Raw genomic sequence first — 27,624 nt, forward strand, 5'->3', positions numbered from 1 at the left:
TGCCCTAGCTTTCCAAGCTGTATTCTACAATACAACTGAGTGTTGCTCAGTGGGATTTGGCTCCAGCTGCCCCAAATCATAACCTGTTCAAGAATGCACCTTTTCTTGGCTTCCTTTGCCTCCTCAGTTTCACTTTTCTATGTCCCCACTGGTGCTTTCTGGGATCACATCTTAAGCAAACCATTTCTACTCTGCTTCTGGGCAACTGACCCCAACACAGCAAATCATGGGCAGAGTGCTTTCTTAGAAGAGGAGACAGTATCAGCAAAGGCACAGAGGTATGACAGAGCATGCTTTATTTGGAGACCAGAAAGAAGCTGAGTATGGCTGCAAAACAGGTCAAGGAAGACTAGGAGATGAGCTAGACAGAGGGTATGGAGAATCATGAATGCCTGGCTATCCTTTCTGGAGGAATGATAGTGGGTTTACAATAGAATTTTTTTAAAAAGCCCTTCAGATGATTCAGTGCTGGGCAGGGGTAGAGTATGGAGAGCAGGGAGAAAGGAAACCCTCCTGACCTCCTCCCTGGTACTTTTGACCAAGGCTCGGGGTTCCAAGCTCCAGCTCTGTAGAGCTCTGGGGCTCAGGCTTTCCCTACCTGGGTGAGCCTGCTGTCTTCCTGCTGAGTTGGTAGCTGCCTTCCATCACCTGCCATGCCTGTTGCTTGGGCTGCAGCAGCAGTTGCTGGAGATGGGCGGAGCTCGGTCAGCAGCCTGCACGCTCTGTTACCAGGCCTGGGACAGCTGTCTTTGCCCAGAGGCTGCATAGATGGAATTTTCCTTTCTGCAGCTGTGCTTTAACACTCACCACTCGCTTGTCTGCACTCTCAATGCGGGACTCATCTGAGGTTTCCTTTTCAGGAGTTCATTGATATTCTCATCCTGTTGTTAGCTTCGGTAAACGGAGGAATTAGGAGGCATTTGCAGAGGGGGCTAGGGACGTACCAGGTGCTTTTCCTGGATACACAGACATGTCATTTTTGGGGGCAGGTTTTCAAAAGCAGTCCTATGCTTTGCTTTCTTTTCCGTCTGTCTCTCCTTTTATTCTTTCTTCTTTTCTTCTTCCCTCCTGCCAGGCCCTGGACGAGGTAATCAGGATTCAGAAATGACTCAATCACAATCTCTGTTCTCAGAAAGATCCCCATCTAATGAGGAAAACAGAATAAGGCCTAACAATTATAATATTGTGTGCTGAGTACTATGATTGAGCTATTTATGTAATTTAAATAGTTGTTGAATAAAGAAAGAAAAAAACAAATGACTATTAGAACATGAGGAGGGAGACACAGTCAGGGCTATCGTCCTGGAGGAAGTGGTGCCTGAGCTGCATTTGAAAAACTGGTTACAATCACTAGCACCTACTAGGCCCTTTTTAGCTCAAATCCTCATGACAATGCTATGAAGTAGACAGCCTACTTTACAGATGAAGAAAACCGTAGGGAGATTTGATAAATTGTCTGAGATCATAAAGCTGCAAGTAGTACAGTCGGGATTCCAAAACATTTCTGTCTATCACAAAGACTGTGGTTGCTCCACTGCATCATGCTGCAAAGCAAGAGGAAGAGTATCTCAAGCAGAGGAAACAGTTTGAACAAATGCTTGGAGGCACAGAAGAGATGATGACACAGAGGTTCATTTTCTGGAACCCTTAGGTGTCATGCTTTCTGAGCCTGGGCACTTCTATGTCCTGTAGAAAAGCAAGTGGCTAATGAGTGTTCAATTCTTCATCCTAAAATTAGGAAGTATCGTTTCAGTCTCAGCTCTTCTGTGACAGACTGTGTGACCTTAGGGAAGTCTCTTCCCCTCTTTGAGCCTCTGTTTCCTCATTTGTTTAAATGAGAGTGTAGTTCCTATCCTGTGAAGTTGTTGTAAAAATTCAAGGCAATGTGGTAAGCAATTATTACTATTGATCTGTTCAAGGTGACTTTAGGATACCCAGGACTGGCTCATGATGGAGGGTTGGATGAATCATCAGGCAAGGGGACTTTTAGATAATTGGATAGGGGATGCCTTCTGTCTTCCAAGAAATGATGGTGCTGGCAGAAAGCTTACTGCTAGCTTGCTTCAAATGGACCAGATGCTATTTTGAAAATGAGAAAAGACATTCTCTTGACACTGACAGGGTAGGGAGGGAGAAGATAAAAACCAAGAAATAGGAATATTGACTCACTCCTGATCAGACACTCCAGCCAGGTGCTCCAGAGGGTCTCTAGCCCTGGCAGAGTTCTGCAGATGTGCAGGATGAAGGGGAGAGTATAGAAAGAGAATGCTGGTGGGCTTTTTGGGCTGAACCACAGTAATTAAAATGACAGTCAAGTGTTTGACCTTGGACTATGACTCTGTTTTTCTCCCAACTCTGGAGCTGGCTATTTTCAAGAAAAGAAATGGGGCCATCTGCTTAGAGCTGGCCCTGGCACTAAGGAACCTTTCCCTTGGGACAGTTAAACAGAAACTTATACAATGTGGTATTGGGGTGGGGAAAAGGTATTTCTCAATGTACAGATATTTATTCACATTAAGGAATAATGCCACTAATGCCTTATGCTATTTCACTAATAAAGAGGATGTCTTTTTCTTTTATTCTTAGCCCAAATCCCAGATTCCCACCAGAGATATTATAACTATATTGTCAAAATAAAAACTTCACATATAATCCTATAGGTTCTGACACTACATATCTCATCCTGACTTCTTCATTTTACATATGAAAAAATGAGACTAAAAATAAAACTGACTCCAGAATATTACATAACTCTTAATGTATTGTGTGGTAAACCAGGAATCCAAATATTTGTCTCCAAATCAGAACATACGTTTAATTACATTTATTTCTTTAAAATAATCATTGTCATGAACATGTACCTACCATATGCTAGACACTGTTGGGCACTATTTATACATGATCTCATTTAGTTTTCTTCAACAACTCTGCAAAGAAAGATTAACCCCCATTTTATATATACATAAAACTGAGTCTCATTAAAGAAATTGCATAAGATTGTTTTGCTAATAAGTGGTTGAGGCAGAGGATTAACCTATGTGGGTCTGATGCTAAAGATCTAATCGATTCACCATCTGGTTAGTAGTGGAGAAGGACTGGGGAGCCGGGGCTGCCCACAGTTTATGTAAACGCAACAGCTCATTCACTGATATCTTGTAAACATCTTTCCCTACTGCCTGAAAGATGCCTCCTTGAAGAGGTACTGTACCAGAGGTAGAGGGACAGGGTTGCCTTCTGTACTGACTTGGTACAGAAAGCTCAGCTCTGTCCCTGGATTGGGGCAAATGCTAAATGGAAAGGGTGCTCTTTCATTTATGAGCAAAGCAGTGTGTGGATGCTGCTGGAAAACAATTTCTAATGAATCCTCTGAGTTTCCCAGGCAGGGGAAACCCACTCTACTGTTCATGTGTGCATGATAGAAATGTTCCTCTATCACCATGGCAACACCAATACATGAGCATCCAGAAAAGACCAGAGCTGCTCTGTGGGAAGCTGTGGTCCAAGCTGGGTGGGAGTAGGAGTTCGGTGTACTGAGGGGTGTCTAATCAGCTGTCTCCTTCTTGCTTGAGGCTAGCTTGTTCCTGGGGCAGGACTTTTTATACAGGATGCCACACCTCCTGAGTCTGCAGGATTTTATTTTTTGCTTTTTTATGGAGTGCAATTTTTTAATATATTTTTATTTTATTGATTATGCCATTACATTTGTTCTATTCCCTCCCTTTGTTCCCCTCCACCCTGCACACCCCTCCCCCACTATTCCCCCCTTTAGATTCTATATTTCCCCTACTATTCTTACCCTCCTCCTATCTATTTTCTATCTACTGCCTATGCTACTTATTTTCTGTACCTTCTCCCCCTTCTCCTTTTCCCACTCCCCTGTTGCTAACCCTCCATGTGATCTTCATTTCTATGGTTCTGCTCCTGATCTAACTGTCCTCTTAGTTTGCTTTTGTTTTAGGTGTGGTTCTTAATAACTGTGAGTTTGCTGTCCTTTCACTGTTCATCTTTTTATCTTCTTTTTCTTAGGTAAGTCCCTTTAACATTTCATATAATAAGGGCTTGGTGATGATGAACTCCTTGAATTTGATCTTATCTGAGAAGCACTTTATCTGCCCTTCCATTCTAAATGAAAGCTTTGCCAGATAGAGCAATCTTGGTTGTAGGTCTTTGGTTTTCATGACTTGGAATACTTCTTTCTAGCCCCTTCTTGCCTGTAAGGTCTCTTTTGAGAAATCAGCTGACAGTCTGATGGGAACTCCTTTGTAGGTGACTGTCCCCTTAGCTCTTGCTGCTTCTAGGATTCTCTCCTTCATTTGAATCTTGGCTAATGTAATGATGATGTGCCTTGGTGTGTTCCTTCTTGGGTTCAACTTCTTTGGGACTCTCTGAGCTTCTTGGATTTCCTGGAAGTCTATTTCCTTTGCCAGAATGGGGAAGTTCTCCTTTATTATTTGTTCAAATAAGTGTTCCACTGGTGACTGTTCCTCTTCCCCTTCTGGTACTCCTATAATTTGGATGTTGGAGCATTTAAAGATGTTCTGGAGGTTCCTAAGCCTCTCCTCATTTTTTTGAATTCTTGTTTCTTCGTATTTTTCTATTTGGTCATTTTTTCCTTCCTTCTGGTCCACTGCCTTGATTTGAGTCCCAGTTTCCTTTCCATCACTATTGGTTTCCTGTGCATTTCCATTCATTTCAATTAGTTTAGCCTTCATATGTTCCTCTAATTTGTGACTAAAATCAACCAGTTTTGTGAGCATCCTGATCTCCAGTATTTTGAACTGTGCATCTGAAAGTTTGGCTATTTCTTCAGCACTTAGATTTATTGGCTCTGGGGCTCTGAGTTATTCTTGAGCCATGTTTTGATCTGTTCGTGCCTGTTAGGTATGAGGAGAGGAGCCTTAGATGTTCACCAGGGCAGGGCTACCCAGGTCGCTGGTTTGTGACGCTGCATGTGGGAGCAGGGTCAGAGAGGGCAAATGGCAGTCCTCTCTGCTCGCTCGGTCCGCCACACTGCTCACCCCTGCCTATTTATCTGAGCGCAAATGTGCAAGTCCGCCACCTGGCTCCGGGGCCTGTGAGGTCTGTCTCAATACTGTCTCTTCAATGGTTTATCTGCGCGCAAATGCACGACTGCAGACAGCCAGCTGTGCTGCACCTTCCCTGGGTCCGCCCGTAGCTACCCTGCACCAGGGATTCGCACCCTCGGCTGCCTGCGCACCACCGGGGTTGGGTGATCTTTCTTGCCGGACCCACTCTGCTGCTGGCTTCGTTCCTCTCACTGGTTTAGCTGAGCAGTTCGTTATTTTCAGACTCCATATTGTTCAATTTTCTGTGGTTTGGTTGCGTTTATTTTTGTTAAAACTATTGTTTTTAGATTTGGTTGTGCGAGGAAGCAAAGTGTTTCCACCTACGCCTCCATCTTGGCGGAAGTCCTTCCTGAGTCTGCAGGATTTTGGTCAAAGGGAGATGGCAGGGACACTGAGGAGAGTCCAGGAGTATATATTATTTCTTTTATGGTTTCTGATAAATGTGTTTGTTAGGCAAGCTGCTAATGCACAGGTGGCAAACACAAGGCCCATGGCCCGAATCTGGCCCGGCACCTTGTTTCTATCCGGCAGCAGCACTGAGCTCCTTGCCTCTAGTTAAGGAGTAGCTACATTTATGCAGTCCTAAAATTACATTCAGCCCTTTGAAGGCAACCGTGAGGCTGATGTGGCCCCTGGTGAAAATGAGTCTGACATTCATTAGCGGCTAATGGACAGCACCTTTCTAAGGAGCCTGCCCATATACTCTAATGGAGAATCTCATAGACTTTGAAAGCACCCAGAGACTTCCAGCTCTGCAATTTTTTAGTTCTAAGATCTCATATTAGGTGGTATAACCTCTCTGAAATCTAATTGCTTCATTGATAAATAAGAAGATATTTCACGTAATTGTGGCATATAATCAGCATCTAATCAGTTGGATTTACTACTGTGTCCCCAATACTGTCAGAGAAATGGAGACCTGGCAAGGGAGCCACCTCGAACTCCCTTAAGTCAGAGGCAGACTTGGAATTAGAATTTGTGCCACCTGTGTTTCTTCTGAGTGTCCCAGCCTTCTTCTCTCTTCCTGAAACCATCTGTCAACGTTCAGTGTTTGCTGTCCAGACTTAGCCCCTATGTTTCCTGGCTCAGCCTGGTGACATCATGTGTATATTTCTTCTATGGGGCTCTGCCCAGAGAATCTTACAACAGGAGACCTCGAGGATCACCCAGCTCAGGTCCCTCTCCTTCATTTCCCAGGCTAGGAAACGGAAGCCTGGAGAGAAAAGTTAAGTGCCTTTTCAAGGTCACCCAGCAGGATAAAGCCATTAGTTGCAATGTTTTGCATTTATTTTAACAGGTGTGACTAGGCTTGGGAGTAGCTGCAGAGGGTCGACCTCAAGCCTTTCATGAATTCTCCTGGGTGTGTAACATTGGGGTAGGGATGTGCAGGAGAAGTCCTTTCTTGTATTTTAATTGTATTACTGGTGACTTCTGTGATTCCCCTTGCATTAGAAAAATTAATAGCTAACATTTGCACAGTGCTTTATAGCTTATAAAATATAATCATTTACTTGATCTTATTTAGTCCTCAAACTAGTCCTTCAAGGTCATTGTAGTAATTAGTACCATTCTTTTCCAGCCGAGGAAACTGAGGCTGAAAGTGCTTTGTTCAAAGCTACCATGAAGCAGATTTAGAAGTTGAACTTATATTTGTGTGATTTCTAATCATAGCAAACTGGCCCAACTGAAGTGGCCACCTTTGGAGAATTCAAAGTTGAGGCTACAGCCGACCTCTATACAACGGTGGAGAAGGAAAGGATCCACAGGGCCAGTTGTCAAGAAGGCCCACCTAAATGGAGATGACAAACTTTCAATTAAATTGGGTTCTCCGAATGACAGGTAACAAGATGTATTAAAGGAAATAATGATAAAGCTTGACTGTCACTTTCAAAGTGTTCCCATATTATCTCATGAGAGGACCAAGGCAGATCTACCCCTCCCTGTTTACATTAGAAGCCCAGAGAACTCAGCCACTTGTTGAAAATTGCAAGGCTAATTAGTGATAGAGCCGGGACTAGAACCCACAGTTTCTGAATCCCAAACTCTTTCTACTTCTCTTTAGGGCTGGTGGGCCTGAATGGCATCCCTGATCCTGAGAAGTGAGCAAGGGCCAAGGGTGGCATGTTCAAGCAAACTTCCTTGTTGGGAGGACAACCAGTCAACAAGTGTTTTACCAGGTGGTTCAGTGTACCAGGTTTTCCTTTATGCTCTGTATTTGAGCTCTGCCTGCAGAAGGCACTTTAATTCCTCCTCAGTCTTGTATCTTGTGGGCTTTCTTTACTGCATTGTTGCTCAAGGGAAGAGAGAAATGAGAGAGGTGATAAACCTAAATTGGATCTTGATTTTAACAGGATCCTTTCATCTACAGTTGTCAGATGTTTACTTGTATTTACAATTCAGTGGGAAGATAAACATTATGCAAGGAAGGACCTCAAAGAGTCATGGGCTTCTAGAATTAGAAGAGAGCTCTGAGATTCTGACAGTTGGCTTAGTTGATCCCCAAATGATTAAAAAAGGTGGGGGAGACTCCTCTACTGATTACTCTGAAAGAAATGCCTTCCACCTAGATATGGAGAATGGCTGCTTGGTCTCAGAGGGAAATAGGCAGAAAAGGTCCTAACTCCACTAGGAATTTACATTTTGGAGCATTTCCAAAAACTGCCCCCTTCCCTTCAATTCCAGGGAAAAGGCAGGGCATAAAATAGACTAAGAGTGCTATATTCTCCCTGCATCTGGAACTTAGATCCACAGGTAAGGATAAGGGAAAGACTTTCACTATAGCTCCTTAAAAACTCAAGCCCATTTATAACAAAGTATCTTGAATGCTACAAGGACATTTCTTGGCAATGACTCAGTGGAACATGGAGGATATTGGTTTAAGCAGATATAATTTACAGTTGTGCCAACTAACGAAAATTGTCTGATCATATACAGCTGATTAATGACCATCATGCTCGATTATAAGAAAACAGTCTCACCCTGACTGGTGTAGGGCCCTGACTGGTACAATGACTCAGTGGACTGGGTGTTGGCCTGAAAATCAAAAGGTCACAGGTTCAATTCCTGGTCAGGGCAGATGCCTGAGTTGCAGGCCAGTTCCTTGGTGGGGTTGTGTGTGAGGCAACTGATCAATGTTTCTCCCTCATATTAATGTTTTTCTAAAATAAATAAAATAAAATAAAAAATTTGTTCTTCCATGAGTAATATTCTTATTATAACCTAACTCAATAAATTAAGACTGTTTGATATGTACTTTTTAGTGGTCTTGTGGGCTTCCATGGTATCAATAAAGGAACCTATAGCAGAGCAGTCCCCTGGAAATGTTCTGATCTAGCACCCAAGATTGGGACATCTACTATGTATTGGATGTTATATTAGGCTTTGTAGATCTTTCCAAGAGAAGCAGAAGAGAGAATTCCTCACCCTGAAGTGCTTGCATGCTACAAAGGAAGCCGGATACACACACACAAGTACAGCCTCTGAGAGCCTATCTTAAAAATATTTGGGCGATTACTACATTTAGATGCTATTCTAAGGCTCAAGGAATATAGTGATAATACAGGGAAAGTCTTTGCCTTCAAAAATAGATCTATACATCCTTATAACTTATCCAGTCCATCTTCCCTGACTTTGATCTTGCTGTCTCTCTGTCTTGGTTGCCTTCTCCACCTTGCTCTAGTTACTTGAAGTCCACACATTTTACAGAGCCTGGCTTCTCCCTTCCCTGTGAAATCTTTTCCTACCTCGAAGATCTGGCTCCTTTAACACTCACTGCCTGCTCCACTTTCTGATGACTCAGAGACTGCTCTGATATTGCTAGTTATATGCTCACATGTTTATGAGTTGTCTTCTTTGGGGAAGAACTTGGATTTTCTTCATCCTTTAATCTCCTTCACCCTCCAGTAGCTAGCATAATGCCTTGCACATATTATGTACTCAAAACATATTTGTTTATTGTTTGATTTTCAAATTTTACATATACTCAAAGCTTAATGGTTAAGAGGAATTACTTAGTGGAATAATAATAAAAAATATAACCCAATCATCCAAAATAAAATTGAAGTGATAGTGAAATCTCATCATTAGAGATTCGTGTCTTTAGAAAAGATTCCTCTGATTCTCTAAAAAATACTTCTAGGAAGGCAATAGGTTAAAATAAGTTTATTTTCTTAAGTTATTGGTGACTTATCAGTTTTATTCTCCAATAGACACAAGAAATGAGTTGGGAAAAAGCACAGTTTGATTCTCAAACAGCTGAGAGCCTTATAATGTGTCAGGTACTTTGCTAAATGCTGGGGTTCAAAGATTAATGACACAATCTTATCCTTGAAAAGCTTATATTCTAGTCACCAGAATATTTAATTTCTTCAGAGGCTATGAAAAAGCCAAGCACAGGCAATAAAACACTCAGCTCCCCTTGTAAGATTGAGGGAAGACTTCCTGGAGGAGTCATCAATAAGCATTCCTCCAGGCTTTCTCTACCTGAGTGCTTTCCCCACTAATCTGCTGGTAAATTCTTGCAGCTGCCTCAAGACCTATCTCATATGTCACCTCCTCTGAAAAGTCATCCCTAAGCCTCGCAAACAGAATGAATTCTTCATTTTTTGGTGCTCCAAAACCACCTTACCCAACTGTATTATAGCATTTGTCACAACTTATTGTGGTTAATTTTTCCTGTGTCTATCCTCCCCACTCTCTGCTTTAGCCCAAATAGATTGCAGACTTCCCACAGACAGGAGCCACTTCCCATTCATATCAGTCTGTTTAGCTCTCACCACTGCCTGGCATAAGGTAGATGGGAAGACCAGTGTATTATTGGAGTTGGTTGAAGACCTCTTGGACATCATTGAGTCTCTGGCTCAGAGCTGGACTGTGCATCTCTAGGCTCCAAGCTGAGAGTGCCAGCTAGGATGTAGGAAGTAAGAACTGCCTGCTGATGTTAGTGGCAAGCTGCTCATTGATTCCATTCAGCCCAATAAATACTCACTGAGAACTTGTTCAAATAAGAATCCAACCACCATCACTATAATACTTGCTGTTTGTCAGGTACTTTACATGCATGATCTTATTTATTCTGTGTAACAACTTTGAAAAGTTATTTCCTTTTATTAGCTGAGGAAAAGAGACTCAGAGGGCTAATGTGCCCAAGGTCACCTGTAGTCAGAGAGTAAAGTGTAACTCCTGTGTCTTTTCCCACTACAACATTAAGTATATCTCACTAAAGGTGAAAACAACGGTCCAGGGGTCACACAAGATTCAGGGAGCACACGTGGGAAAGTGGTTATCGGAGAAATCTTCATAGGGTTCCAGGCAGGTCTGGCCAATGAGTGAGCTGGGAAAAAAATAAAAACAAAAACAAATAGATCTTGAAGATGACCTTTTTGGTACTACTACATCAGATGCACCAATGCCTGTTAGGGAGGTGGACAAAGAAGGGGTAGTGGAGGTTTAGATATACCAATTTGAGAGTCCTGTGTGTGTGTGTGTGTGTGTGTGTGCATGTGCCTAGTGTGTGAGTTCCCAGTTTTACACATAGTTTTCTCTCTCTGGTGGATGAGGAGGGGGAGAGAAGTACATGCTCTTAGGTGAGGCCTTCTCAAGTGTAGCCATACAAAAGTGAGACCGACACATCCTTCTAAGTAGAGGTGGAGAGGATTTGTTCATCCTTTTCTTCCCACAGTAGAGACTATGATCCTTTGCTTCCCCACTGAGACTTGTCTTCATCACCTTGGGGTAGGGGGTTGGGGAAATGTCTTTCTCCCCTACCATTATGAAAGGGGGGTAGAGTTATTTTTTATCTCACCATAGGGTGTGTGTGTGTGTGCTGTGCATGTGTGTTAGTCGGGACAAAGATTATTCCTTCCCCCCTCATCCGGGGTTTGGGGAGATGACACCTTTTTCTTAGGTTTAAGAAGAAAGGTGCTTCTTTTCTTTCCCGTTACAGTGCGCGCGGGGAATGGCTCCCTTCTCACCTCAGGGCAGGGAAACTAACACCTCTTTTCCCTCCAAAGAGAGTGGGGACAGTTTTCTTCGCCTCCATCTCAAGTGGAACACGGTTCTTTTCTCACCAACCAAAAGGTTACGGTACGAGCTTTCGGTTCCCTTTCCCCTATTCTTGGAGAGCAGAATTGCCTCTCACGCCCTGCCCATAGAGCCCCCGCTCAGGCTGCAGGTGACCTAGCACTCTACAGCCTTCAGGTCTGCAGACCTTGGAGGCCCGCGGCACAGTGCCGGATACGCAAGCAGGGAGTCGGGGGCGGCGCCAGCTCTGCGGTGAGGGGCGGGGCGATCTGTGGCCCCGCCCCTGCCTGCTCCGCCGCGCTGGGCTTCGCGCTGCCTGGATCGCCCGGCCCAGTCTGCCGCGGCGGTCTGCTAGGTTCGCGCTCCCGCGTCTGAGAGTCAGCCCCCCTCGACCCCCTCAGTCCCACATCTGCCACTTCAGTCTTGCCCTCCGCGCCGCCCGGGCCCGCTGCCCCGCGCGCCCCCATCCCCTCAAGCCAGATGATGAACTTCCTGCGGCGCCGGCTGTCAGACAGCAGCTTCATCGCCAACCTGCCCAATGGCTACATGACCGACCTGCAGCGGCCGGAGCCCCAGCAGCCGCCACCGCCGCCCCCCGGCCCGGGCGTGGCCTCGGCGTCGTCGGCACCCCCAGTCTCGTCGGCGCCCCCGGCCGCCTCCCCGAGCCCCGAACGGAGGCCGCCGTCGGCCCCTGCGCCCGTGCCGCAGCCCGTGCCGCAGGCGGCCTCAGCGCCGTCGGTGGGCAGCAGCTTCTTCAGCTCGCTGTCCCAAGCCGTGAAGCAGACGGCCGCCTCGGCCGGCTTGGTGGACGCGCCTGCACCGGCGCCCGCCGCCGCCAGGAAAGCCAAGGTGCTGCTGGTCGTCGACGAGCCGCACACTGACTGGTAGGTCCCCGGTCGCCGCTGCTGCTAGGAACTCCCTGGGCCTGCCCGGGCCACTCCGGGCCGCGGAGGAGATAGCACCACGGCGCCAGGGAGACAGTTTAGACCAATAAAAACGGGGGTCTGAGTGGTCCCGCCGCGAGGAGACGGCGTGGGTGGGGGCTGAGCTGGGAAGAAGGGATGTTTGTAGGGTAGGAGTCGGCCTTGGTCTCCCGGAAAGGTAAACCCTGAGGTAAGAGATTTCCTCAGTTGTCTCAAATCCTCCAAAAGAAGGAGCTACTTTATGCAACAGGGAAGAGTCTTAAGACTTAATAGTTAGTTTTTAAGGGGCGGACGGAGGGGTCAGCCTAGACACGGAAAAGATGAGGTAAAAATGGTCCCGGATCGTTGAAGGGACATTTAAAGCCAATTAAAAGGTTCTACTCTGTGAAACTGGAGTGAATTTGGAAAGGAAATGGGTATTTTGCGGGGAGAAGGTCAAAGGAGTATTTTTCAACTGTCCGATGGGGGTTGATATCAATATTAACATCAAGGTTGATCAAATCACGGTTGCGAAAGCCCAGGTTTACGTGGGCTTGTTCCCGTGCAGCACGGCCGAAGTCTGTTTAAGAATAATGAAATTCTTGTATTTTGTGCAGCGGGGAGGGGATTTATGGAATTTTTTTTTTTTTTTTGTATGTATGTGGGGAGTGGAAGTGATGGTGGTTTTTTCCCTCTGGCAAGATGACGACCGATGTAAAATATTTTGGATCATTAGAGGGCCACAAGTCAAAAGAGATCTGCTCTAATACAGTAGACAGGGAACTTCAAGAATTATTATTATTATTATTTATATTATTAAGGGATATTCCAACTTAGAATCGGAAGGCTGGGGGAAAATGGTACCGCTAGTTGGTAAAGGCAGGAATGAGATACACTTATGACAAATCAATGAAAAGAAGTTCTATTTTATGTAGCAGTAAGTTGACCCAGGGGATGATGGTTGGAGTGGGTGGTGAGGGTGAAATTGGCGAAAGAAGGACTTGAAGAAATGAAGAGGCCAGAAATCTGGGTTGCTTTTTTTCTGGAATATAGGAAGGGTTGTTTTTATTGGTTTGTTTTTCTTTCTCACAAGAATTGAGGTAGGAGACTGGACCTGAGTGTTTCCTCCCAAGAGGGAGGTACAGAGGGACCACAGAGCTGTTTATCTCCATCTCCTCTTTTGGTTGCTTTACTGTTTTTCTCACTGGGAGACCCGGAGGAGAAGGGAGGGAGTGCTAGGGTGGGTGTGGTGAAGTGAGATGTAGATGTAGAGATGCCCTCCTGCTGGCCCCTAATGTGACCATTCTGAGTAGCTTTGGCTTTTTCTCAAGACTGTGGAGCAGAAAGTATGAAGGAACCTTTGTTAGGAAATCACAAAAGCACAAGCAAGTCTGTAATGGGGAAAGTATAAGAGTTTAAATGATGGTGCCAATGACAGCCCCCTACAGGAATTGCTCCAACTCCCTTTAAATCAACAAGTGCTTATTAGTGGGAAGGGAAGGTAACTAAGCTTTATTTAGCATACGTTATATACCAAACCCTGTTCTAGGTGCTCTGATATAGTACATCTCATTAAATTCTTATCACCAACTGAGGCTTAGCAAAATTAAGTAATGTGTTTGTGGTCATATAGCCAGTAAGTGACATATAGTACCAGGATTTGAGTTTAGGCTCATTTTATTCCACTGTTGCCACTGCACTGGCTTGCTATTCCATTATTATTATTATTATGTTATTAGCGATATTAATAACAGGCTCCCTCTAGGGGCTAGGTAGTATAGGGACCTTACAGAGTACTCATAGTTAACTTTGGGAGACAAAGTGGAAATATTTAACAAAAACGGTTAACAAAAAGGAATCCAGAATTATTAGTTATTCATTCAGTAAATGAAGTGATTAGTGAGGGCTGGAATTATTAGAGAAAGAAAGCATCACGAAAGATGAGTTTTGAATAAAGGCCAGATAAAGAAGGGGAGAAATGGGAATGACATTGGTGTTTCATTTTTTTATGCAAGAACCTGATCCTCCTGCACACTGTCCCAATTCATCCAGTTGAAGGCATTTGTTTGGGGTCTAATTACCAGTTAGGTATTGGCAGGTAGGAAGATACTCATTTGTATGTGTTTGATGAGGCTGCTGTAGATTTGTACTTAGTTCTTTTTAAAAAAAGTTTATTTTTGCTCAATTCCTCCAACGCATAATCTCCCCCCTCCCACTAGCTGTCTGTCATCTGCTCTCCATCTATGAGTCTACCTCTTTTATTTATTCATTAGATTCCACATATAAGTGAAATCATATGGTATTTGTCTTTCTTTGTCTGGCTTATTTCACTTAGTGTAATGTTCTCCAGATCCATCCATACTGCCGCAAAGGGTAAAATTTTATTCTTTTTTTTTAAGGCGGAGAAGTATTCCATTGTATAAATGTCTCATAGTTATTCATTCATCTATTAATGAACACTTTGGCTGCTTCCATATCTTGGTGATTATAAATAACACTGTAATGAACATAGGGATGCTTATGTTCTTTTAAGTTACTATTTTGGGCTCCTTTAGATATATTTCCAGAAGTAGGATTGCTGGGTCAAAGGCAGATACGTTTTTAATTTTTTGAGGTATCTTCATACTGCTTTCCACAATGGCTACATGAATCTGCATTCCCACCCACAATGCAAAAAGGTTCCCCTTTTTCTACATCCTTACCAGCGCTTGCTGTTTATTGATTTATTGGTGATAGCCATTCTGACAGTTATGAGATGGTATCTCTCACTGTGGTTTTCATTTGCATTTCTCTGATGATTAGTGACGTTGAACATCTTTTCATATGTCTACTGGACATCTGTATGTCCTCTTTGGAGAAGTGTCTATTCAGGTCCTTTGCTCAGTTTTTTAATTGGGTTGTTTGCTTTTTTGTTGTTGAGTTTTGTAAATTCTTTATGAATTTGTATATTAATACCTTATCAGATGTACTGGCAAATATATTCTCCCATTCTGTGGGTTGTCTTTATTTTGTTGATTATTTCCTTTGCTGTGCAAAAACTTTTTAGTTTGATGTAGTCCCATTTGTTTATTTTTTCTTTTGTTTCCTTTGCCTGGGAAGATATGTCTGATAAAAAGTTGCTATGAGTGCTGTCCAAGATTTTGCTGCCTCTGTTTTCTTCTAAGATTTTTATGGTTTTAGGTCTAACATTTAAATCTTTGATCCATTTTGACTTTATTCTTTTTTTTAAAAATATTTTATTTATTTATTTTTAGAGAGAGGGGAAGGGAAGGAGAAAGAGTGGGAGAGAAACATCAATGTGTGGTTGCCTCTCGAGTCCCCTGCTGGGAACTGGGCTGCAACCCAGGCATGTGCCCTGACTGGGAATCGAACCGCGATACTTTGGTTCACAGGCCCGTGCTCAATCCACTGAGCTACACCAGCCAGGGCTGACTTTATTCTTGTGTGTAGTGTAGGAAGGTGGTCTGGTTTCACGTTTCTGCATATATCTTTTCAATTTCCTCAACACCATTTATTGAATAAACTATTTTTAGCTCATTGTATGTGCTTGATTCCTCTGTCAAATATTAATTTACTATAAAGGTGTGGATTCATTTCTGGGCTCTCTAGTCTGTTCCATTGAGCTATATGTCTGTTTTTATGCCAATAGCATGCTGTTTTGATTACTGTGGCCTTATAGTATAGTTTGATATTAGGTAGCGTGATTTCTCCAACTGTGTCCTTTTTGTCAGGATTGCTATTGCTATGCGGGACATTTTGCGGTTCCATATAAATTCTTGAAATATTTGTTCTATTCTGTGAGATACATCATTGGAATCTTGATAGGAATTACATTGAATCTATAGATTGCTTTGGGTAGTATGGACATTTTAATGATGTTAATTTTTCCTATCCATGAACATGGTATGTACTTCCACTTATTTGTTATCTTCTTCAATTTTTTCTTTGGTGTCTCATAATTTTTTGTGTACAGGTCTCTTGTATCCTTGGTTAGGTTTATTCCAGGTGTTTTATTCTTTTTGAAGCAATTGTGAATGGGATTGTTTTCTTAATTTCCCTTTTGGTTAGTTCATTATTGGCATATAAAAATGCAACTGATTGCTGGATATTAATTTTGTATCCTGCTTTGCTGAATTCATGAGTCAGTTCTGGTAGTTTCTTGGTGGAATCTTTGGGGTTCTATATGTACAATATCATGTCATGTGCAAATAATGACAGTTTTACTACTTCCTTTCCAATTTGGATGTTTTTTATTTCTTCTTCTTTTCTGATTGCTGTAGCTAGGACTTTCAACAGTATGTTGAGTAAGAGAGGTAAAAGCAGACATTCCTGTATTGTTCCTGATCTTAAGGGGCATGCTTATAGTTTTTGCCTGTTGAATGTGATGCTGGCAGTGGGTTTGTCATATATGGACTTTATTATGTTTAGGTATGTTCCCTCTATTCTTACTTTGTTGAGAGTTCTTTTCATAAATGGGTGCTGCATTTTTTCATATGCTTTTTTCTGCATCTAGTGATATGATTATGTAGTTTTTATCATTCATTTTGTTTACGTGGTGAATCACATTTATTGATTTGCAAATGTACCAACCATGCCTTCCTGGAATAAATCCCACTTGATCATAGTGTATGATCTTTTTGATGCATTGCGGTATTTGTTTTGCTAATATCTTGTTGAAGATTTTAGCATCTGTGTTCATCAGGGATATTGGCCTATAATTTTCTTTCTTTGTAGTGTCTTTATCTGGTTTTGGAATTAGGATGATGATGGCCTTATAAAATGAGTTTGGGAGTCTTCCCTCCTCTTGAATTTTATGAAATAGTTTGAGAAGGAGAAGTGTTAGTTCTTCTTGGAATGTTTGATAAAATTCCCCGTGAAGCCATCTTGGTCCAGGGCTTTTGTTTGTTGGGAGTTTTTTTTTTTATTACTCCTTCAGTTTCACTAGGTGTAATCTGCCTGTTCAGATTCTCTGATTCTTCCTGATTTAGTGTGGGAAGATTGTGTTTCTAGGAATTTATCCATTTCATCCAAGTTGTCCAGTTTGTTGGTGTGTGGGTGTTCATAATATTTTCTTACAATCTTTTTTATTTCTTTGTTGTCATTTGTTATTTTCTCCTCTTTCATTTCTGATTTTATTTATTTGGGTCCTTTCTCATGTTTTCATGATGAGTCTGGTTAAAGGTTTGTCAATCTTGTTTATCTCTTGAAAGAACCAGCTCTTGGATTCATTGATCTTTTATATCATTTTTTAGACTGTATTTTATTTATTTCTGCTCTGATCATTATTGTTTCCTTTCTTCTACTCACTTTGGGATTTGTTTGTTGTTCTTTTTTAAGTTCCTTTAAGTTTAGATTATTTGAGCTCTTTCTTTCTTTCTTTGTTTTGTTTTTTGAGAAAGGCCTGTAATGCTATGAATTTCCTTAGGATTGCTTTCCCAGTGTCCCACAGATTTTGGATTGTCGTGTCCTCATTTTCATTTTTTTTTAAGGTGTCTTAGATTTATTCCTTGATCTCATTATTGACCCATTCATTGTTTAATAACATGTTATTTGGCTTCCATGTCTTTGCATGTTTTTCAATGTTCTTCATTCATGTGATTGATTTCTAGTTTCATAGCATTGTGGTCAGAGAAGATCCTTGATATGGTTTCAGTCTTCTTAAATTTTCTGAGACTTGTTTTGTGTCCTAATATGTGTTCTATTCTAGAAAACGTTCCATGTGCATTTGAAAAGTGTGTGTATTTTGCTTTGGGATGAAATGCTCTGAAGATATCTGTTAAATCCATCTGCTGTAATTTGTCATTTAAGGCTGCCTTTTCCTTGTTGATTTTCTGTCTGGGAGATCTGTCCATTGAAGTCAATGGGGTGTTAAAATCTCCTGATTTTAACTATGACTATATTTCTGTTGATCTCTCCCTGTAAGTCAATCAAGATTGCTTCACGTATTTAGGAGCTTTTATGTTAAGTATGCAAATGTTTACTAGGGTTATATCCTCATGTTGGATTGTTCCCTTTATCATTATGTAGTGTCTTTCTTTGTCTCTTACTAGAGCCTTGGTTTTTTAAAGTCTATTTTGTTAGATATTAGTACTGCTATCCCAGCTTGTTTTTCTTTTCCATTTTCATAAAATATCTTTTTCTATCCCTTTACTTTTAGTCTGTGTGTATCTTTTGATCTTAGATGGATCTCTTGGAGGCAATTTTCTTATCCATTTAGCTATCCTGTCTTTTGGTTAGAGCATTTAAGCCATTTACATTCAAGGAGATTATTGGTACATACGTATGTAGTACCATTTTATTGTTAGACATTTTTCTTTTTCTTTTTTTCCTTCTTAAAACAAGCCCTTTAACCTTTGCTGCAGTAGTGGTTTGGTGTTCATAAATTCCTTTAGTTTTTTTCTTGTCTGGAAAGCTCTTTATTTCTCCTTCAAATTTAATGATAGCCTTGCTGGGTAAAGCAGTCTTGGTTGTAGGCCTTTCCTTTTTAATCACCTTGAATATTTCACGCCATTCTCTTTTGGCCTGAAATACTTCTGTTGAGTAATCAGATGCTATTCTAATTGGTGCTTCCTTGTAAGTAACTACCTGCTTTTCTCTTGTGGCTTTTGGATTCTCTTCTTGTTTTTAAGCCTTGTCATTTTAATTATGATGTGTCTTGGTGTAGGTCTCTTTGGGTCCAACTTGTTTGGGACTCTGAGCTTCATGGACTTGTGTGTCTTTTTCCTTTATCAGATTAAGGAAGTTTTGTGTTATTATTTCTTCAAATAGGTTCTTGATCCCTTGCTTGCTCTCTTCTGCTTCTGGTATTCCCATTATGCAGATGTTGTCATGCTTCATGTTGTCCAAAATGTGTCTTAAGAACTCCTCATTTTTAAAAAAATTCTTTTTTCTTTTGGCTGCCATCCTTGCATGTTTTTTCTACCTTGTCTTCCAAATCCCTGATTCAGTCCTTTCCTTCACATAACCTACTGTTTATTCTTCCAGTATATTATTTATTTCAGATATTGTGTTCTTTATTTCTCACTGGTCCTTTTTTATAGTTTCTGACTGATCCTTTTTTTCATGCTGTTGATTATCCTTATAATCATTACTCTAAACTCTGTATCTGATAAATTGCTTGCCTACATTGCATGTAGTTCTTCTGGAGAATTCTCTCGCTCTTTCATTTGGGGTCTGTTTCTTTACCTTCCCATTTTGGCTGCTTTTTGTACTTTCCATAGTTGTTAAACTATTCAAGCTGTAATCATTTTTAGCACAACAGGGTGTGATAGTAATTCCCTTAGGTGGGGCTATTGCTTCCCCTCAGGCTGATGCCACCTGAGAGTGATAGCTCCTGCAGTGTGGGGAATGACTCAGCACAGAGATCCTGGCGGCTATTCCTTCAGTTCTCTCCCCAGAGCCACCAATCCCAATGTCTCCTCAAGTGTCTCTAGTCAACTCTACCCTCCTTATGTTGGAGCTCAGGGTAAGTGGCCACCAATGAAATTTTGTGCATTTTCCCTTTAAGAGGCTCTCTGCATCTCTAGCTGTCTCTCCCTGGCAGAGTGAAACCCTGCTGCTTTTCACAGATGAATGTTATCTGGGTTCCTTTCCAGCTCTGGTGCTGTAAGCTGGGGAGCCTAGCTGGGGTTCTAGACCCCACACTTCTCAGGGGAACCCACCAGCAGTTGAAATATTCCTCGAACTTGAGCTGTTCGTGTGAGATCTCAGCCAGCCCTCTTGTGCCTCCTCTGCATTCCCTACCAGTCTTGTTGTGGTGAAGTGGTTTCTTCTGTCTGTCCTTGGTTATAAGGCTTCTCTCCAGCTAGTGTTCAGTTGGTTATTCAGGATGCTTTGTCTACAATTTATATGTACTTCCTGATTGGTCTTGGGAGGAGATTAATGTATCTTCCACTTATTCTTCCTCCACCTTGGATATTTATGATTTGTATTTAGTTCTAACAGCTTCAAGTGGTTTGAGATTAGAAACTTTCCTTGGATACTGTAATTCTCTAGACTGCTTGGCATGAACCAGAGAATTACCTTGGCCTGAAGACTAGATTTCTAAGAGAAGTAATGGAATACACTGGAATTCACTTTCCTATAAGCTGATTCCCAACTGTATTTTGATTTTCTCTGAAGTAGTAACATTGATTTATTAAAACTCATAATTCCAGTTTTGGTCTCATGCTTGACCTCAGTTCTGTGCTTCTGTGCCTAATAGCAATTCTCAGAATGCAGTTTGTTTTCCAACATGTCTGAATTTGTTAAAAGACCTCTTGGTTAAATATTGATGAATGGTTTTATTGAAAGTTCTCTGAGTTAAGGAGCAGGTGCCTGCTTATGACAGAGTGACTTAAAGGTGCTTTTTGCTCTAAAGGTTGATTTTAGTAAATTAGGTCTCACAGTTCAAACTACCTACATAGTATTCAGTGAGCAGGTGTAATTCTATGCCCAATATTATTTTCTTGGTGCTTTAATAGGAAGTCAGAGTGTAGCCTCTAAGAATTTAATAATATTGGTCTCATCTGAATTATAGAATGCTAAAATAAAGGTTTTAACAAGCATTTAAATAACTGGAGGTTCAAAAGAAGAGACTAAAATAGGCAGCCTCTCAGAGAAGCCTTAATTCACAAAGGAATTCTTTGAATTTTTATTGGTGTAATTGTGGGACTTGGAATTCAGGGACCTTGGAATTCATTGTCCAAGATAATGGGGAAGTTGGAGGGCATTTCTCTCTCTCTGTATTTTGCTTGAAATTTTGTTTTTATTGGTTGCCTGAGATCTTTAGATTAATTGCACCCTAAAGAATCATTGGGAAAAGGTATCTGTTTTACTAAAAAATGAAATCAAGCTCATTTTATACCTTACTAGTATTTATTATTAGTGTGTTTGCCTCTATGTGTATATGTATTTTCTTTTTTTAAAAAAATATTTATTTATTTATTTATCTTTAGAGGGGTAGGAGAGAGGGAGAGAAACATCAATGTATGGTTGCCTTTCATGCATCCCCTGCTGGGAACTGACCTGCAGGGAACTGGCTTGCAACCCAGGCATGTGCCCTGACTGGGATGTATATGTATTTTCAAGAATTTTGTGTGTATACTGTAGATATCAGGATATATGGATATATATCCTTTTGAGGCTCATATATAAATTTGAAGTACAGTTAAGACTGTACTTTAATAAATGATCTCTGTGCTTAAACAAGGAACAAGCATCTATCTGTGCCACGGTCCAGCCGCAGCAGGGTCCAGGGGTTTCTGAAAGGTGGGTAAGGCATTGGCGGTGGGTAACAGATGACAACATGCCTCAAAGGACAGTGAAGCTATGTTCCATTTATTGCAAGTACAAGCAGGTTTTTATATTTTCATTTTAGGTAGCGATTAACATTTGCAGCATAGCATGCTCAGTTAAGCAGAAAAAATCAATACAAAGGTAACCAGGAAAAGTACGAAAGTTCCCATAGATTCAGTTATATTAAACAAAGATTATTTTGACCAGGAGAGCCATAAATCAGACAATTAGAAGTAGCTGTATGTACAGAGTTTGAATGTCTTAATGTTTATTAAAGTTTCTCAGAATTTGTCATGGGGCAAAAGGATATACTAGATTGAGTAGAGGTAATAAGAAATTTAATATAAGGCCTTTGTGATGACTAACTTAGCTATCTATCCTTTTCTGTCTAAAATATTTCTCTGTGTACTAAAAACTCTGACTCCCTAGTAACTGTTTCTACATGTTTAGTTTGTAATAGCTAACCAGCTTTTCTTATTTCTTTGCCTGTCTAATTGATATATATTCCTATTCAAGGTAAAGGAGGGGCTGTTACTCCAACAACTTTTAGACATACAGGGACTTTGTTCTCTGGTCAGGAAGTTATTTTGTACAACTCCATTGGAATTATGCTAATCAACAAACCTGAAATACAAGTGTCTAACAATCCCACCACCTTTTGATCACCCAAACAAACATGTAAGGAGAGATAGACAGGAAATCCAGCCACAGTTGCCTCTGCCTTGCAGATGTATCTCAACCGTCCCAACCGTATCCCTGGGCTGTGGGTAGGGGCCTATATAGTTTTTACTTGTCTTCTTGGAAGACCCTTTGTATCTGTGGGTAAGGAACAGTCGTGGGAAAGTCTTTCTAACCAGTTCTTCTATTCCCTCAACTGTTGGCAGCACAAACTGTGCTTGCAACAATAACCTGGTTCTTCATCAACTGGCCTTAACCATTGATTTAAGAGATCTAATTTGTTTTTCTTATTTCTGGTACACCATGGCAGTCCTGATCACTTTAAGTTGCTCAAACCAGGGTAATTTATACAACTTGACATGTTTTCCCTTATGGTTAACAATTATATTGCCCTGGCTGTCATATACCCCTGTATAAAGGAGAGGGGACTCTGTGGGGATTTTTCCATCCTTTCAGGCAGTTCTGTGGGGAATACTAATGTTTTCCCCTGAACTGTCCCTTCCTCTTGGGCGATTTTTACAGGAATAAGTAAGTACAGTATAATGCCTATATTCAGTAGCAAGAGTAAAATAATTAAAATGAAACAACCAATTGTTAACCCATTTTGGATGCCATGTTCTCTTCCGTGGAGACGAATTTCTTGAACTTGAGTCCTCCATGCCCGGACCTTGTCAGACAACATGGTTGGAAGAGGATGTGGCACATCGGTATATATTGGGTATTATATTCACTGGTGAAGAGGTAAGTTTTTTCTCAGATTCTCCCCTGACTTTTTTCCAGTGATCCCAATCCTAGTGCCCAAGTGAGTTCTTTCATCCTGGCATGTCTCCGTGTTTGATTTGAAAATCAGTATTGCACAGGCATTCTAAAACTTATCTAGATAATCTGGAGATTGAAGATATAACAAACTCACAGATGTTTATTGAGCACCTTCTTGTATAGGGTATATATGCTAAGAAAAATGAGATACCCTGTTTTGTAACATCTTCTGTCCATCTGCATAAATAAGATAAATATATGTTTTAAAAGCTTACTAAAAATTAGCCCTTATATTCATAATTTGCCAACAGAATTGACATCAACCAAGAGGTTTTTTAATTATAGATTATTGGGTCTCACCAGTGCCTATTGAGTAATAATTTGTATTTGGATAAGGTCTCCAGGTGATTCACATGCACATTAAAGAGGCATTGAGCAAAAGGGTGTGTGATTTAAGTGCTAAAGGTGTGGCAACAATAACTGCTATCATTTATCAAACAACTATTATATTCCAGATGTTTTACTATATTGCATATATTATAAATATCATTTAATTTCAGTCATAGCAATGTAGTGCTATAGAAACTTAAAGAAGTGAGAGATGGATGTGGGTAGAGTGGGAAGGGAATGCTTAATGAAAGCAGTGAGATTTGAACTGAGCCTGAAGAATTTGAATCAAAAGAGATAGGTCTGGCTAGGTCTGGCTCAGTCCAGATCGTGGGTAGTATAAGGAAAGTACAAGTGGCAGAAATGAAAGAGATGATGAGAGACTGGATTGATGTATTTTCTAGGCAGCACCAGTTTCTATTATTTTCTGGCATTTTTCTTGGCATTTCATTAAGAATAGGGGAATTCAAACTGCAGGGGTCTGGACCAGGGCTTGTGAGTAGCTCTAGAAAAATATTTGAATTAGAACATGGGGTGAGGGGAGCTCAAGTGAACTTTGAGGTTTCTCCCTGCTAAATATTTTATATTTTCTATGTACCAGTTTCATAGAATTCCATTGTAACACTAGTTCTCTGTTTTACCCGTTGTTCTACCTTCCTAACTTTTATCTTTCTTTATTCTTGATTATCTCAAGGACTGACAGGGACTTTTGATCTTATAGAATTTGAACTCAAAGGAACCTGAATCATCATCTAGCCCAGAGAAATGGAATGATATTGTCCAAGGTCAAATAAGAAGTTAATGAGGGAATGGAGACTAGAACTCACATCTTCTGACTCCAACTCAAGTTTCTTTCTACTTTTAAGTCACTCTGAGTAGATCCCCTAAATTTAATCCTTTTTCTCCTTAATACTGTTTGTGTCTGCTTCTTTTAAAGATTCATTGTAAAGTTGTTAGTAAGTGCTTAAGAAGAACCACATGAGCATATCACACTATCTACACTAGCAATTTCACAATCTTATTTGTGTTATTGATGTTTCAACAAAGGTTGTTGTAAAATGGTTGAAGTAGATTCTTATGTCTGCTCTTATGAAGTAGACTCTTTTGATGACTAGCAAAGCTAGTCATCAAAATCCAACAATATTCTGAAGTTAATGGGGTTGTTCTACAATGGTGACCTTCCTTTCAGGGACCCATTTTTACCTCAGTATCCCTGTCTACCTAAGATTGCTTAGGTAGTAACATTAGTCTTATCAATATCTTGCTAAGCAAAATACAATGGAGGCCTAAATAGGAAGTTTTCCGGATTGCATACTTTCCCCTAAAATTTACAAAACATTTTTAACTGGGATATGTTCAGTGCAGTTGAGCATCTAACAAGCCAGTTAGTGCTGGGGATATAAGAATAAGTAGGGCATAGACTTTGTCTACTGGTATCTTCCAGTCCACTAGGGGAGAGGACAGACATTTAAATAGGGTTTTAATATAGTGTGATAATTAGTATACATAGGGTGCTATGGGAACACAGAGGTGGGCTGTCCTGAGGAATGAAGATGTGATTAGAAATGTTTGTACCCTTAAAAATGTGCCACTGTGTATTCTTAGGTAAGCTACTTTGCCTCTTTGGTTTTTAATTCTCTAATGTCTGTCAAATGAGAAACCTGAAACAAATTCTCTAACTTACTTTATAGCACTACATTATTTCCATGTTATAGTTTTTATACCATTGTCTTTCAAAAATTTTAGCTCTGTATTTTATTCTTTGTGGCAATGCTTGTAAATCTTTGCATAAACAGGCATAGACCATTAAGTGCACATGCCCTTGGATGAAAAACTTATCTTCTACTACTCTCCATTCAGTACCTCCTTCTTAGGTTATTCCTACTATGTGGTATCTTGAAAAAAGGGGGGGGGTCAATCCTTTTGTGCCTTCTGTGTGTGTTTCCTCCTCATGTTGGAAATTGGAGACTTGTGGTTGAATTTCTCCGACAGATCTAAGAAATCTGTCTGTCTATCTATCTATCTCCTGTATATATCAGGTCTGTCCAGAAAATATCCAGCCATACACTATGAAAAATAGAGACATTTATTGAAGAAGATGTAAGATGCAAGAAACATTGTACATAGGACAGTGGCCCCTCAGTCCCCTTCAAAGTAGGCACCTTGGGAACGCACACAGTTCTGCCAATCGCCATCATCTGCCCTGTTGTATTTTCCTGAATCTCGCTGACAGTCTAAAATCTCTTCCCTTTCAATGTTGATTTTTGTTTTGGGAAGAGGCAGAAGTTGCAGGGTGCCAAATCTGGGCTGCAGGGGGCTGAGTCACCTGGGTGATAGGATGTTTCACCAAAAAACTGTATAGGAGATGTGATGCATGAGTGTGCCCATTATCATGTTAAAGCTGCCAATCACCAGTTGCCCATAGCTGTGGCCTCTGAATCATCTGAATAGTTTCTGTGGAAGAGTGTTCAAGCTTAATGCAAAATTTAATGCAGATTCATTGCTCTACTAGGGGTGTCCAACCTGTGGCCCATGGGCTGCATGCAGCTCAGGATAGCTGTGAATGTGGCCCAACACAAATCATAAATTTATCAAAACATTATGAGATTTCTTTGTGATTATGAGTCACAATGCATTTAATGTGTGGCCCAAGGCAACTCTTCTTCCAGTGTGGCCCAGAGATGCCAAAAGGTTGGACACCCTTGCTACTTGGTCAGTCATTTTGAATGGGATAGCCACACAGCACACATGCTCACTCAACAGTGTCTACTGCCCCCACTTACTAGTACAGTGAAGTCATCATTGTTCATGCACGTGAATTCCAGCCCACTCTCCTTGGCTGACAGGTTATATCATTGTCACGGAAGCTTTTCTCATTATAGTACCAATGGTTGGACTTTTTCTATATAGACCTTGTACATGTTGACTAGCAGCATTTATTTTTTGATCCATGTCATGTGCACTGTGCTTTATAGTTTACACAGCATATTCATACCCATTGTTTCATTTTATCTTCACAATGATCCTGAGCTATAGATAGAATATTCATTTTAAAGATGAATAAACAGACTCATAAAAGTAGTCACTTGCCCAAGATTATATAGCTATTAAACTGAAGTGTCAAGATCTGAACCCAGAGTGATAGATTTGTACAAAAAAAGATAATTTTGCCAGCAGAAAATTAGAGGATGATTTTTTCTTTTTAAAATTTTATTTATTTATTTATTTTTAATTTTTACTGATTTTATTGGAGTGACATTGGTTAATAATGTTATATAGATTTCATGTGTACAGTTCTCTAATACATCATCTGTATATTGTATTGTGTGTTCACCACCCAAAGTTAAGTCTCCTGTCACCATTTATCACTCCTTGACCTTCTACTTCCTCCCACCCCCCTTTCCCTTGGGTAATTACTATGCTGTTGTCTGTCTGTAAGTTTTTTTTCTTAATTCCTTCACCTTTTTCACTTACTCCACAATTTTCCTTCCCTCTGACAACTGTCAGACTGTTCTCTGTGTGAGTCTGTTTCTATTTGGTTTGTTAGTTTATTTTGTTGATTAAACTTCGCATACAAGTAAAATCATATGGTATTTCTTTTTCTCTGATGGGCTTATTTCACTTAGCATAATACTCTCCAGGTCTATCCATGCTGTTGCAAAAGGTTTGTTTCTTTCTTTTTTTAGAAGAGAGAAGCATTACCAGTTTGGCTCAGCTATATCTAACAATTAGAGACATGACCACATATATCTTTATGATATTTAATAGATAAATGAATTCTAAAACAGCTCCACTTCAGTTTCTACTTGTAAGTAATTAAGGAAGGATGGTTATAGAGGGAAATGAAAGGAGAGAAATGTGTATAATGGCTTTAAAAAGTAGTTCCTGTGTTCTTTTCCTCTATCCAATCCATCTTTCACATTGTTTTCAGAGTATTCCTAAACAAAACAAAAGCATTCGTAGACCTTATAAATTTACTTTGTGAATACTCTCTATCACACTGTTGTTAATTAGGCATATTCACAGTCTGGCTCCAGCTTATCTTCTGGACTTTTTCTATACTTTCAAGCTTTTTCTATACATTGGATTACCCTTCCCTCGAATACATACTTTACTTTCTGGATTCTGTGCTATTATCACACAGCTGCCTTTGGAATGCTCTTCTTCTGCTTCTCTCTTTTACCTCAACACTCATTTTCTTTGTTCTACATTCAGAGGGTAAGGGTACTGAATATTGTTTAAGCACCAGCCCCTCCCGCCTTCTCCATGATTTTGCTCAAAATTTTATCCCTTTTTTCTTCTGCTTATAATCTCATTTTTTACTGGTTGCTCTATCATTGTAAAGAAAGAAAGAAGCAAAAACTCCTCCTTCACCTTCTTAATTATTCTTCCAGATGTGAAAAATAAATCTTAGTTTCATCTCTACTTTCTTATCTGATATTTGCTCTCCTGAGCTGAAATTGGGCTTCTGCCTTCCCCATAATACTGAAATTCTTTTTGCTATCTAACCTAAT

The 27,624-nt window shown here is 40.6% G+C and overlaps 1 protein-coding gene across 1 annotated transcript in view; it reads left to right on the top strand.

Annotated features, from left to right (window-relative positions):
• The first annotated feature begins 11,439 nt into the window (after nucleotides 1–11,439).
• SYN2 (synapsin II) overlaps nucleotides 11,440–27,624 on the top strand; it is a 197,844-nt gene continuing 181,659 nt past the window's right edge. The window contains exon 1 of the mRNA XM_037139320.2: nucleotides 11,440–11,992. Coding sequence (XP_036995215.2) covers nucleotides 11,589–11,992 — 404 coding nt within the window. The 5' untranslated portion in view covers nucleotides 11,440–11,588. The remainder of the gene's footprint in view (nucleotides 11,993–27,624) is intronic.

Source organism: Artibeus jamaicensis, unplaced genomic scaffold (assembly GCF_021234435.1).
Source record: "Artibeus jamaicensis isolate MK-2021 breed Jamaican fruit bat unplaced genomic scaffold, CSHL_Jam_final contig_519, whole genome shotgun sequence".
Taxonomy (NCBI): domain Eukaryota; kingdom Metazoa; phylum Chordata; class Mammalia; order Chiroptera; family Phyllostomidae; genus Artibeus; species Artibeus jamaicensis.